This window comes from Phoca vitulina, unplaced genomic scaffold (assembly GCF_004348235.1).
Source record: "Phoca vitulina isolate PV1807 unplaced genomic scaffold, GSC_HSeal_1.0 scaffold29, whole genome shotgun sequence".
Lineage (NCBI taxonomy): Eukaryota > Metazoa > Chordata > Mammalia > Carnivora > Phocidae > Phoca > Phoca vitulina.
Window position 1 is genome coordinate 11,529,803 of NW_022589732.1, and position 13,432 is coordinate 11,543,234.

General features: G+C 55.4%; 1 protein-coding gene across 6 annotated transcripts in view; it reads left to right on the forward strand.

The window, feature by feature from the left end:
• Positions 1–13,432, forward strand: part of PALD1 (phosphatase domain containing paladin 1) — a 77,865-nt gene that overhangs the window by 44,073 nt on the left and 20,360 nt on the right. For 5 of the 6 annotated variants that reach the window (XM_032423706.1, XM_032423705.1, XM_032423704.1 and 2 more), the window contains exons 2-11: positions 1,975–2,188; positions 4,981–5,083; positions 6,297–6,476; positions 7,838–8,002; positions 8,865–9,025; positions 9,252–9,327; positions 10,045–10,196; positions 10,546–10,645; positions 10,841–10,945; positions 13,054–13,149. In XM_032423706.1, the coding sequence (XP_032279597.1) occupies positions 2,004–2,188; positions 4,981–5,083; positions 6,297–6,476; positions 7,838–8,002; positions 8,865–9,025; positions 9,252–9,327; positions 10,045–10,196; positions 10,546–10,645; positions 10,841–10,945; positions 13,054–13,149 (1,323 nt within the window). In that variant the 5' untranslated portion in view covers positions 1,975–2,003. The remainder of the gene's footprint in view (positions 1–1,974; positions 2,189–4,980; positions 5,084–6,296; positions 6,477–7,837; positions 8,003–8,864; positions 9,026–9,251; positions 9,328–10,044; positions 10,197–10,545; positions 10,646–10,840; positions 10,946–13,053; positions 13,150–13,432) is intronic. The other variant, XM_032423710.1, reaches the window with a different exon arrangement.

Genomic DNA, 13,432 nt, shown 5'->3' on the forward strand with positions numbered 1-13,432 from the left:
GAGAAGTTTCTGGCTCTGCTGTTCGCAGGCTGGGGCCCACTGTGGAGCCCCTCATGCTCTCTGAGCAGCCCGTATTTCTGTTTAGGAACAGAGGCTCATTCCGTCCACGTTTGACAGAGACAGAGAGGGAAAGTGGGAGAGAGGGATGGAGGGAGGGGGAAATTGGACGGGGTGCGATGGGGCTCTTATAAGCACATGTGCATGTTGACAGAGCTGTCGCATGGCTACTGGGAGTTTTCAAGGATGACAAGGCAGGGCCAGAGGGAGAGAGGGAGCCCTTTCCAGACTGCAGAGGGATAGGGACAGGTGGTGGTTTGGGAAGGTTTGAGGAGGGGTGGATGAGTCTAGTCATTCTGTCTAGGCGGCTCTGGGGAGGGGGAGCCCCAGTACTCAGGGCCTGGGGGAGAGAAGGCCCAGTGAGCTCAGCCTTCACGCTGACCCGCTGCCTCCACCACCCTCTTCCCCGGGTGCCGCTGCTGGTTTCCAGAGGGCGGGGTGGTGGGAGCAGATTGTCCCCACCATGTGGAGCAGCTCACCCTGGGCTGAGGGTGGCTGAGGGCAGCTGAGGGAGTTGTGTCTGGGGACGGCTCCTCACACCCTCCATCAACTCCTCACCCGTCTCCGGCCATTTCCCCAGACATTCTCTTATCTGTTCTCAATAGGCTTTAACTTCATTACCCAGTTAGTGTTCAGAGGAGAAAAAGCAAAAGGAGAAGACACAAATGAACTCTCATCTCATCACTTGGTAATAACTCACATTAGCATCTTGATGTGTATCTCCCAGGCTTTTCTCCCGATACACTTTCATGAATTAAAATGGGACTGGAGCCCGTTCTTGCCTTGCAACCTGTTCCTTCTATCCCTGTGTCCTCCGTGTCTTTCCAGATCCATCAGTATGATATTTTCAATGGCTGTTTAACCTTTGACCTTAGAGATGCCCCTACTTTATTCAGCAGAGCCGCTCTTGTTGGCTGGAGGTGGGTCCCCGTGTTTTGCAGTTGTAAACAACACTTCCGGCAGCAACACATCCCAGAAGCCTGGTTTTTGCGAACATCCTTAAGTATTTCTCAGGGAGAGAGCCCACCAGGGGAATTGCTGAATCCACCAGGGCACCCAGCCTGCCTTGTGGGGGGTGGAATCTTTGGCTGTTGATGGGGATATTGATGATCGGTGATGTCAAGTTCAGGGGCCTGGTGCTTTCACTGAACCCTTGGATGTCCCCAGCCTCATTTTGTGATATTCATGGCTAGAGTGACCTCCTGTATCCTGTTTCCATCCACATTCTCTCTCTCTCTTTTTAAAGATTTATTTATTTATTTTAGCACACGTGTGTGCGAGAGAGAGAGAGAGAGAGCACGCAGTGAACAGGGGCAGAGGCAGAGGGAGAAGAGAGAGAATCTCAGACTCCCTGCTGAGCACGGAGCCTGATGCTGGGCTTGATCTCATGACCCTGAGATCATGACCTGCGCCGAAATCGAGTCGGATGCTTAACCAACTGAGCAACCCAGGTGCGCCCCTGCCTCCACATTCTTCAGAGCCAAGCTTGACTTCCTTCTGCACCTGCCCCAGGTCTTCCCACTTCTGTGCGTCTGGGGGGCCCTGCCTCTGTGTGGCCTGACCCAGTCACTTAGAGCCCGAGGTCCTGACCTGGTGTGGAGGGCTAACCCCTTCCTAACGGTCATATTTTTGCCAGGGGAGTGTAACCGTAAGCGTTCAGGGGCTGTGTCTTTATGTCCCTTCATGTCCGTAACCCCCCCAAAGCAGAAGCCAAGGGACAGGCGCAGGGTAGGCGTTCAGGGAACACTGGGAGGCGGCCCACCTGCCCTCTGTCTCCTGCTGCAGGCTGAGCTCGTGCTTTCTGGGCCTCAGACTTGGCATCTGGGCGGTGGGGGTGGAGGTGGAGCTGGGCTAGGTCCCTTCCTGCTGTGGATTTTCCCACCCCTTCCCCACACCCCATGCCTTCTCATCCCGCAGGTTTGGGGTCCTGAGGCTGCCAGCGGACTATGGGTACTACGGCCAGCACAGCCCAGCAGACGGTTTCGGTGGGCGCCCCCTTCGAGGGCCTCCAGGGGGGCGGCACGATGGACAGTCAGCACTCACTCAGTGTCCACTCCTTCCAGACCACAGGCTTGCACAACAGTAAGGCCAAGTCCATCATCCCCAACAAAGTGGCCCCCGTCGTGATCACGTGAGTGGCGGTGTGTGTGTGTGTGTGTGTGACCGTGTCCCTGGATGACATGGTTGGGGCAGCTTCCCGGAGGAGTGGTGGCATAAAGCACTGAGTCTACAATTTCATAGATGAAGATACTGAGGCCCAGAGAGGTTAAGCAGTTTGTCTGGAGTAACACAGCAAGCAAGTGCCTGAGTGGGTCTCTGTTGTGGGTCTCTTAGCTCATGTCCATAGGGCCAGGAAGCATGGAGAAGGAGAAGTGGCCGGTGGGGGGACACCCTTTTGAAAATCATTTTTGGCCAAACATTTTCAAACAGTTTATATACTAAGGTGCCTAAAATTTAGATTTTTTATTTTTCACAACTAGTAATTATGGTTCAAAACTGAGGTTAATACCAGGTCGTAAAAGAGCTGTGGCTGAAAAAGCTGGAAGCTCTTGGTCACCTCTCTTAATTAGGTCCTTGAGGGACTTTCCTGGAGGAGGCTGAGGGTGGGTTCAGGCACCATATTTTGAGACACATGGATACACTACATGTGTCCAGAAGAAGAGGGTCCAGAAGGCGGCTCTGCAACCCTGTCTGCCCTGTGGGGTCAGTGAAGGAGTGGGTGCTGGGAGCCAGAGGCCAGGAGGACAAGAGAGGCAAGGGCTCTGTCTCCCGGTGAATCGGGAAGCCTCAGCTCACGTCGAATCTGCCTCTGGGCCCCTCCAGCATGCAGGAAGTAGGACACAGTGAACTAAGAATGAACTGTATTCTACACAAAGAAGTTTGGCAGAGACCTAGCAGATGGGACTTTGTGTGTCAGGAGACCTGAGGGGTGGGAATGATAAATCGGCCTGCTGGCTTTGGGGCCTGACAGGAAAATTAGAATCCTAATCCATTACTGTGCTCGTGATAAGGGGAAGAGAAGAGACTTGATATTGTCTCTCTACCAGAGATGACACATCTAGGTTTGGCCCTTGAGGGCAGTGTCGGAGACACACGTCCTGGGCTTTGCTCTGTGACCTCAGGCAAATCCTTTCCCCTCTCTGGGTCTTGTTTTTCTTTCTTTCTTTCTTTCTTTTTTTTTTTTTTAAGATTTTATTTATTTATTTGACAGAGAGAGACACAGCAAGAGAGGGAACACAAGCGGGGAGGTGGGAGAGGGAGAAGCAGGCTTCCTGCTGAGCAGGGAGCCCGATGCAGGGCTCGATCCCAGGACCCTGGGATCATGACCCGAGCCCAAGACAGACGCTTAATGACTGAGCCACCCAGGCGCCCCTGGGTCTTCTTTTTCTTATCAGATTGCATGGTGATGACGTGCAGAATACTTAACCAAATGGTGTGGCTCAGAACAGTCATGAGCCTGCTGTAAAGATCTGCCTCCTGAAGCGAGTATGAGCACAGGGACCCTGGGGCTGTAGCATGTTTGTGGGGAAGGGACCTTAGAGATCACCCAACGCAGGGCTTGGCAAACTGTATCCTGTGGACCGAATCCCACCTAGCATCTGCTTTTGTAAATAAAGTTTTATTGGAACACCGCCACTCCTATTCCTTTGTATGCTGTCTGTGGATGCTCAACACTTCAATCGCAGAGTTGTGGTTGCAACAGAAACTGTATGGCTCTCAAGCCAAAATTATTTACTGTCCAGTTCTTGATATAAAACGTTTGCTGATTCCTGATTGAATGCGTTTTAGATCGGTTGTGAAGACTGGATCTAAATACCAAGCTTCCGGGGGTAGACGGATTTGTCCACCATGTGGTGAGATAGAGACTGAGCTGGGAGTGGGACCCCAAGTCTCTCAACTCCTCGCTTCGGGCTCCCCTGCCTCACTCATTCCACCGCCCTGCCTTTCCTAGACGCAGTTCTTTTGTAAAGAGGAACAGACACCAGGGGGCGAGTGTCTTATTCACTGTTATAATCAGCACGGAAGCTTCTTATGTCTTGAGCAGACAGATTTCTGCAGATGCTGGTTTAGCATCTGCAGAAATCTGTTTTTATACCTGTGGGTTTTGTTTGAAATGGACCTGTGTGGAGGTAGCACTGCGACTAGTAAAAATAATTATATTAATAAACACTGTGCCCAAGGCCCTTGGCTGACCACAGTTCCATTCAGCAGTGCCTTGAAATCTCACAGCAGCCCTAGGAGGTGAGAATTACTGGAAAGGGAACCACAGAGAGAGTGAGTCACTCCAAAGCCCCAAAGTTGCTGTGTGGTGAAGTTGGGTTCATGCCCAGATCATGCAACCCCAAAGCCTCTGTCCTGAGCCCCCTCACTGTGCCATGGTGTTGTTCTCAGAGACAATCTGATGGAAGGGTCCCCTGGGACCCAGGTAACCCTCGAATAGGAGGCCTTAAACAGGACCAAAGCTTCTCTCTACACAAGACTCTGGGAGGTGCACCAAGCTGGAATGGCCACTCTGTGATCAGCCAGGCCCCTCTCTTGTTTCCCCACCATCATTAGCATCTGCTTCTCGCCATCACTTCTGGATGCTAGCCAGGGAGAAGGAGAGAAAGTAGAAGGCACCCACCTTCCCTTTAAGGGAATGGCCCAGAAGTTGTACGCATTATCACTTCTCCTCATATCCCATTGGCCAAACCTTAATCACGTGACCATCCTAGCTGCAAGGGAACCTGGGAAATGTAGTCCTCAGCCAGATGGCCCAGTCACAATTCCAGGGTTCTGTTGCTGAGGAAGGAGGGGAGGGTGGGTATTGGGGACAGCAGGCTGTCTCTGCCATAGACGGGTGCCGGTGGGGTGGTCCTGTTATGGAGTCTGGTGAGGGTGGAGGCTACCTTGATCATGAAAGTTTCCATTCTGCCCTGACAGGTACAACTGTAAGGAGGAGTTCCAGATCCATGAGGAGCTGCTCAAGGCCCATTACACACTGGGCCGGCTCTCAGACGCCACCCCCGAGCACTACCTGGTGCAGGTGAGGGCAGCCCGGCCCCTTTCCCCCTTCGGCCTCCCCCACCCACCTCTGGTCCTCCTTCTTCACAGGGTCCCTCCCTCCTGCTTTCCCCACTGACCCCTTCTCTGAGTCATGTCCTCACCCCACCGTCTGGGCTCCTCCCCCACTTCCTGTCACCCCCTGGTTTCCTGGGCCATGCCCCCTGCCCCGCGGAGCCCCCTGATCTGCTCTTCTGGCAGGTCCCTGCCTGGCCTCAGTCTGCCCACACCCCGCCCTTGGAGCAGCAGGGAGAACAGAGTCAGGGCCCCAGCTGGGGGATCTCTATCCTGTTCTCTACGCTCCAGAACTTCTCTGGCTTAGCTGCTTTTTCCCCTCACATATCCCCTAGAAAGCCAGGTCCACACGCCCAGATGACTTTCATTTTTCTTGTTCACTGCAGCAGCCCCCAGCCCTGAACAGTGCTCCGGCACCGTGTAGGTGCTCAGTAAATAGTCGGAGAAGGGATAATCATGCTGATGAAACTGTGTTTGTTGAAAGAGTAGCTGGGGTTTTCTGGTGTCTGGAAGAACTGGTTCCATTTCTAATCTGTCAGGCAATGTGTGGGTCCTGTTGGAGGGGCATGGCCAGATAATGTCCGAGCTCCTTTGTGCCCAGGAATGAACTCCCCTGGCTCCTCTTGTTCTCACCCTTTTACTCTGTCCCTCATTGCATCCATCACCCCAGCCGGGGAAGGGAGAGCCCCGTCCGTCCTCAGAGCTTCAGGACCTCAGGAGGGGGCTAGTGCAGGTTTCCTCTAGCTGATTCCTGGGGCCCCGGCTGTGACTCCCCACTTGGGCCCTTGCTCCAAGCCCTTCCTCTGGCTGCGGGAGACATTTGACTTCTTCCTGGAGAGCTTCAGGCCCCACCCTAGAGCCAGCCTCAGTTTCCTGCCCCTGGAGTGCCTCTCCCTACTTTCTTTCCTCAAGACCTGCCCCCAATGCTGCCTCCTCCATGAAGCCTTCTTGGATTCCCCATCAGGAGTTGTTGTTTTTCCCTTTCCCATGCTAAATGACACTCTTCTTGGGATCACAGATGGTCACATATTTTGTTTTTTCCAAAAGCCTGCAGACAACTTGAAGACCATGTCCCCTGCCCCATCTCTTGCTCCCCATCCTCTGGGGCGTGGGACAGAGCTCCACTGATAGAAGATGTCCCTGAGCATCTGAGTAACCCCTTGTGGCTCTTCCCCTGCCAGGGACGCTACTTCCTGGTGCGGGATGTTGCTGAGAAGATGGATGTACTGGGCACTGTGCGGAGCTGTGGGGCCCCCAACTTCCGGCAAGTGCGGGGTGGCCTCACCGTGTTTGGCATGGGACAGCCCAGCCTCTCTGGTTTCAGGCAGGTGCTCCAGAAACTCCAGAAAGATGGACACAGGGTAAGCAGGACTGTTTCCGGGCAGGGTCTCGCAGCCCCCCAAATCTGGCAGAGGGGCTCTTCCCGGGAGTGGCCTGGCCACATGATGGGGAGGGTGCCTGGGGACCCAGACCAGGCTCTGCAGGCCTTGAATGCCACAGTGATCATTGTGGTCAGCATGGTTGGGAAATTCTGGGTCAATTTTTATTTCCCTGTCGTATGTGGACATGGGGGCCTTAGGTCAGAAGCCCCTTATACACCCCACTTTGAGAACCTTGGAGAAGTGAGAAGGGGGACAGGGTGACAAGAGGGTCCAGGTCATAGCAAGAGAGGCACAGCATGATGACCACAGCGGACACAGGTCCTTGTGTCAGCCCTATGAAGGCAGGGCAGTTCCTCCCATTGCAGAGAGGAGGAAACCGAGGCCCAGAGAGGATGAGTGACACAGCTTAGGAGTGGTGTCCCAAGACCCAAACAAGGCATCTGAACTCTAAATTAGAGCCTGTTTTTTTTTTTTTTTTTTTTAAGATTTTATTTATTCATTTGAGAGAGCGAGAGAGAGCACAAACGAGTAGTGGGAGAAGCAGACTCCCCGCTGAGCAGGGAGCCCGACGTGGGGCTTGATCCCAGGACCTGGAGATCATGACCTGAGCTGAAGGCAGATGCTTTATCATCTGAACCACCCAGGCGCCCCTAAATGCCTGTTTTTAATGACTCCTCTTTCCTGCCTGATGCTGAGGCGGGGTTTTGAGTGTCTGCAGGACAGAGGCTGAGGGTCCCATCTGATTGCAGCCTGCATCTGGTTTGACCTGGGGTTTAGCTGGAGAGTCCCTGAGTGAACCAGAGTGGGGTGGGGTGTTAGTTCTGGGTGGATCCTCTCTTCCCAGCCTGACTTCAAGTTCCACAGGGAAGGGTCTGCCCACATCTCTCTCTGTGTGTAAGGTGCTCAGTGAATGAATGATTGCATGGTGGTGGCGGGCATTCATTTCTTCCCCCAGTGTTTATCAAGCACTTGATTTATCTGGCGTTCTGTGCTTGGAATAATGGAGATGTGAAAATGACTAGAACATGGTTCGTCGTGTAAGGAACCTGTAGTCCATGAAGGGAGATGTAGTCACTGATCATGTTAGGATGAAGCAGGAATCAACACCATGAGCTTCAGACAAAGGGCTGTTGGCCCCGAGAAGAGGGAGAGTCAGGAGCAGGTGGTATTTGGACCAAGCTTTGCTTACTGTGTAAGATTCATGTTGCAGGGACAGAGTGGGGGTGACAGGCGCTCAAAGAGCAGGGACCGGTCTGTGGAAAGGCACAGAGGTAAGGCAGAAGGTCGGGTCTCCGTGCTGGGTAGTGGGGACAGTTTCTTCCTCCTTTGGCTCCTGGCAGGAGTGCATCATCTTCTGTGTGCGGGAGGAGCCCGTGCTGTTTCTGCGTGCTGAGGAGGACTTCGTGCCCTACACACCTCGAGATAAGCAGAATCTTCATGAGAACCTCCGGGGCCTGGGACCTGGGATCCAGGCAGAGAGCTTAGAGCTGGCCATCCGGAAAGAGGTAAGGGTCACTGGCGTAGGTGGAGGCCCCCTTCTCTGGCAGGCCGTGGGCGGCTGAGTTGGGACCCTAGTCCCCAGCCCAACTTTGCTCTCACCGGCCTGTACTCACCCACTCTTCTGCCCTGCTTGGGCGAGTAGCTGGATGCAAGGCCAGCTCAGGGGAAGCTAGGGGAAAACCTTCCTGTTCCCAGCTCCGTTTGCTTCTGCCCCTTTCCCACCATGCGCACCTCCTCTGCACTCAGCATCCTTATTTAGCAGGGGCCTAGTGGAGTGAAAGGAGCATTAGACTAGGAGGCCCAACACCGAGGGACAGCCCTCTGTGAGCTGTGAGGCCTGGATGAGGCACTTCTCTCGATGGGCCTCTGTCTGTCTGAGGTGCCCCTGTTCCCCTCCACCACCTGGGGCCCTGTCAAGGTTTCTGAGGCTGTTGACACACCACGGAGGTGTGTGCGTGGAGGATGCCATTGCGGTGCCCCCAGAGACTCCCACGGGCAGGAGCCCACTTGTCTCCCATCTCCCTTTGGGGTCTCGTCTCCTCTAGCACCCAGCTGACTGAGCTTCCCCCTGTCCCTGAGTCTGATGGCTTAGCTGACCCCTGCTGCCCATAGGGCAGGACGCTTCCTCCCTGGCCCCAGTGTGGACCATGTCATCTTGTGCATAGGTGGCCCCCTCGGGCAGCTGGCCACCTCCATCCCATCAGGCCTCCCAGGGCACAGAGCACCTCTGGCCAGATGGTTCCCCCTGGAGGAAGAGCAGCCTGTCCGTGGCCTCTTTGTGGTCTCCTCGCTTTAGAGCTCGGCCAGGAAGGCCAGCAGGGGCCTGCAGGTCAGTCATGGTCCTCTGGCCCCCACTCCTCCATGCAGATCCATGACTTTGCCCAGCTGAGTGAGAACACGTACCACGTCTACCACAACATTGATGACCTGCTGGGGGAGCCCCACGCTGTGGCCATCCGGGGCGAGGACGATGTGCACGTGACCGAGGAGGTGTACAAGCGGCCCCTCTTCCTGAGGCCCGCCTACAGGTACCGGGTGCCAGTCCTACCCGGTGACAGCAGATGACTTGGGCCGCATGGATGCCACTGTGCTGGGCAGGGGTGCTCTCTGGCCCTGCTCCCCAGCTGTGGTCTCAGTTTCACCGTCTGCAGGTTGGGCTGAGCTCCCCGCACCCATCTTTCCCACAGGAATGCGGGGTGGGGGATGCCCGGGCTGTGTGGCCTGCCTGATGGGCCTCTCCGCCTCACCTGGCAGGTATCACCGCCTGCCCCTGCCAGAGCAAGGGGCCCCCCTGGAAGCCCAGTTTGATGTCTTTGTGAGTGTCCTCCGGGTAAGTCAGGGCAGGAGGCAGTGGGTGGTGGGAGCACAGACTAGGGACAGGAGCCTGGAGAGCGGGTGTGGGTCTAGGCCCTGTCTCCATGGTGATGCTCAGGGCGAGTATGGCCTCTGGCTTTCCTCAGAGGAAGGTTTCCTTCTGTGTTGTGTAAGAGGTGGAATGTGTGTGTGTGTTGGGGGGGTGTATATTTGTACATTCTCTAATGACAGAGCCCAGCACTGACCATCTGAAGGCCTGGACTCTGAGCAGGCTCGTCTGCTAATTTGCTGTGTGATCTTGGACAAATCACCTGACCTCTCTAGACAACAAGTTTACCGGGGCTAAAAATTTCTTATCCGTAGCCTCTTGAGCTGGTGTTTCCTGAGGACTGGTGGTGTTTCTTTCCCAGCCCCTGCGGGAGGCCACCTCATTTAATTTGCATCTCACGGCGATGTCAAATACGGGCCTGTCCCCTCTGAGCAGTCTCACTCCCAGGACCAGCTGGTTGGGCTCCCCCAGGGCCTGGGAAGGAGGCAGGGCAGTCCACCTCGGGGCAGATGGAGCACATTGGGCTTTGAAGTTTGGCAAAAGCGGCTGAGCCACCTGTCTAGGCCCCCCTTGCCAAAGACTGTGGGGTGCAGATGGGCCGATGTCATGACCCCCTTCCCTCGACTTGGTCCCGGCTGAGGGTTTCCAGGGCATGCTGTTGTTGACGGTCATGGTCTTTCCCAGGAAACCCCCAGCCTGCTGCAGCTCCGAGATGACCACGGGCCTCCCCCTGCTCTCCTCTTCAGCTGCCAGACAGGCGTGGGCAGGACCAATCTGGGAATGACCCTGGGTACCCTCATCTTGTTTCACCACAGCGGGGCTGCCTCGAGGCCAGAGTGAGTGTCCCAAGGCACCGCAGGGATGAGGAGAGGAGGGGGCAGGGCTGCCAGAGTGCTGGGGACGTGTCAGGAGCCCAGGGCCAGAGCTGGAGGTGGGGCATGTGGGGTTCATTTCCTGGGTTGCCACAGATTTGCTGAGTAATGCGAAAAAAGTCGCTTGACCTTTCTGGGCCTGTTTCCCCACTGGGGAAAATACCCCTTGCTTCCCCCAACCTGAATGGGAAGGAAGACTTGGAGACTGTAGTCCAATGCCCCTCAGCGGCCATGTGAATGGAAATGTCAACAGGGGGGTGGTAGTAGAGGCCTTTGGGGGTACTGCTTATGCTACTGACCCCTTCCTTGTCAGGGCTGTCCCCCTGCAGACCAAGCCACTGCCCCTGGAGCAGCTCCAGCTGATCCAGAGCTTTCTCCACATGGTGCCTCAGGGGAGGAAGATGGTGGACGAGGTGAGTCAGGGGGCTGGGGGCAGGGGCCGTGGAGGGGCCGTGCACTCCTCCGCTGGTGGGGTCTCTTCCTCCCCTGCACTGCCCCCTTTTTGACAAACCATTCTTTCCCTTTCTCTTCCCTTCCGCCTCCGCCATCTTTGCTTGGCCCTGCGGCCCTCTTCCCTCTCCCTTCCCTGCCCTGGTCGTGGGCACCAGGTGGACAGAGCCATCACTGCCTGTGCCGAGCTGCATGACCTGAAGGAGGTCATCTTGGAACACCAGAGGAAGCTGGAAGGCCCCCGGCCAGAGAGCCCAGCCCAGGTGAGGCCTGGAGAGGGTCTGCTTTCGCCCGAGTCCTGTGACCTCGTTTTGTTAAACCTCTTGACTGGCTTCTTTCCAACTGACTTTTCCTGGTTGCTGCTTCTCCCAGAGAAGAGAGGCGTTCAGAGGAAGGGAAGCTAGAGGAGCTGGGCCTGCAGGAAAGATGGACAAGGAAGAGGGAAAGTTTACTTTCCCTGGCCAGGTCCCCTTGCTGCGGAATAAACAGGATGGAGGAAGGGGCTGCTGGCCAGGGTGCTGGGGGCCTCTGGATCCAGAGACTTCCCAGACCGCTCCTGGTTCCCCTCCGCGAGTCAGTCCCTTGCTGTTTCCTTGGGTAGGCCGGGGTTTGGTCCAGCCTGCTGCTTCTGGAAGAGTGATGGGCTCTGGGCTGTCTCAGCAGTCCTGTCCCTCGGCTCTGGGGAGAGGCCTTGTCTTGAGAGTGTGCACAGTGCATGGAAGGAATCTAAGGCCTGCAGAGACTTTTTCTTCTTCGACACTTTAAAAAAACATCTTTTGAAAGCAATAGTATAGTATGGAAAATTGAGAAATTGGAGGAGGCAGAAAGTCATCCATCATGTCAGCACAGCTACTGGGAGCATTTGGGGCCAGCTTCCTTCCTCCCACGTGCTTTGTTTGTGATGATCTTGTGGCGGGCGCCCCAGGGCACGTTTGTGGCCTGCTTCTAGCGCTTCTCCTCAGCATCCCTGTGCCATCCCTGCTTTCGTCATCGCCGTTCTTGCCGGCTGTGTGACTTCAACCATCGTTGGCCTGTTAGGTTAAGAGCGTGGCCTCTGGCCTGACCACGTGGGGTCCAGGCCTGGCTCTGCCACCTACAGGTGTGTGGACGTGGGCCACCTGCTTCACTGCTTCGTGCCTCAGTTTCCCCGCTTGTAAAAAGGGAGCCACGAATAATAACCAACCCATAGAGTTGTTGTGAGGATCAGCTGGGATAAGAGCCATGAGGCCCTTAGAAGGGAGTCTGCATGGAGCAGATGTCCCTGGGATGTCACCTGTCATGGTTTACTAACCACGCCCCTCTGGTTGGACAGTTGAGTTGCTTCCAGTTCCTCATCAGTATAAATTCTTGTGCATCAAGATAACTTCATGAAAATGAAGCTGTTGTGTATTTAGGATTTTTTCCCTTAGTCTAGATTAGAGGTTGGCAAACTGTGACCCATGGGCCAAATCCAACCCGCCACCTTGTTTTCATGAATAAGTTTTATTGGAACATGGTCTTGCCCGTTCAGTCCAGCACGTCCGGCTCTCTCATGCTGCAGTGGCCGAGTTGGGCAGGTACAGCAGAGACCCCAGAATATTTACTGCCTTTTATACAAATAGACATTTGCTGACCTCTGGCCTAGATTCCCAAAGATGAGGTTCAATGTAATCAAAGGGTATGACCTTTCTTTCGGGCCTCTCTGAATCTCACTTGCCCTCCAGAAGGTGGTACTGACCCAGTAGGCGATCCCTGAGATCTGAAGGTGGAGAGAGGGAGCTTGGGATTCTCTCTGACAGCTCCTTGACCCCAGAGCATGCTGGGCTGGGGTTAGGACATTTGTTTGGGGATCCAGCTCTCTCTGCCATCAACGTCATGATTGAGCAAGTCAGTTCATTTCTCAGAACCTCGGTAAAGTAAGGGTAAAAATCATGGCCCCCTTGGAGCACTGTTATGAGAGTCTTTTTGTTTTCTTGTGGGGTGGGTCACAGTTCTTAAGGGAGGGCCTCTGGCTTAGAGAAGGGTGTTTATGTACTTCTTTCCTCAACACGACTGTGCACGGACCTGCACATGCACGGCTTGGTGCAAAGAGGGGGGGTCCCAGCTTGTCTGTGGGCACAGGCCCGGAGGGCGAGGCGGTCCCTGGGTTGATAGCAGTGGTTCTGGGGTAGTCACCAACTGCTTCCCCTTCACCAACAGATTAATCGCAGCAAATCGGAGAGCGGTTAGACGCTTGGAAGAATTTCCAGCCTGGCAGAAGTTATAAAGGGAGGGGATAGATGGTGTTCTGGGGATTTCTCAGGCTTACCTCCTGCCCTTCTGGGAATGGGGACAGGATGGCCCCGAGCCCTGTCTTCACCACCCACCCCCCTTCTGGGTCACCTCCTCTCAGGGAAGCTGCAGCCAGCACGGTGTCCGGCAGAGGGCGCTGCAGAGCCTGGAGCGATACTTCTACCTGATCCTGTTTAACTACTATCTCCACGAGCAGGTGCGGCTGGAGGATGAGTGGACCCACAAGCCCTCCTCCTGGGGTCCCTCCAGCCCTGTCTCCCACAGTGACTGGCATGGGGTTGTCGAGGACCCCTGTGGAACTGGGGAGGAGGGTGGGGGCGTGTGTGTTGGTTCCAGAGGAAGGTGGGTGTGGGGGACATGGAGAGACCCCGATAGAGTGGTGGTCCTAGAGCAGGTCAGGCAGAGAGAGGGCCTACCTCTCTCTCCCCTGGGCCCCAGTCTCTGTACCCTTAGCTGGGGCATTGGGGCCTGGAAGGATC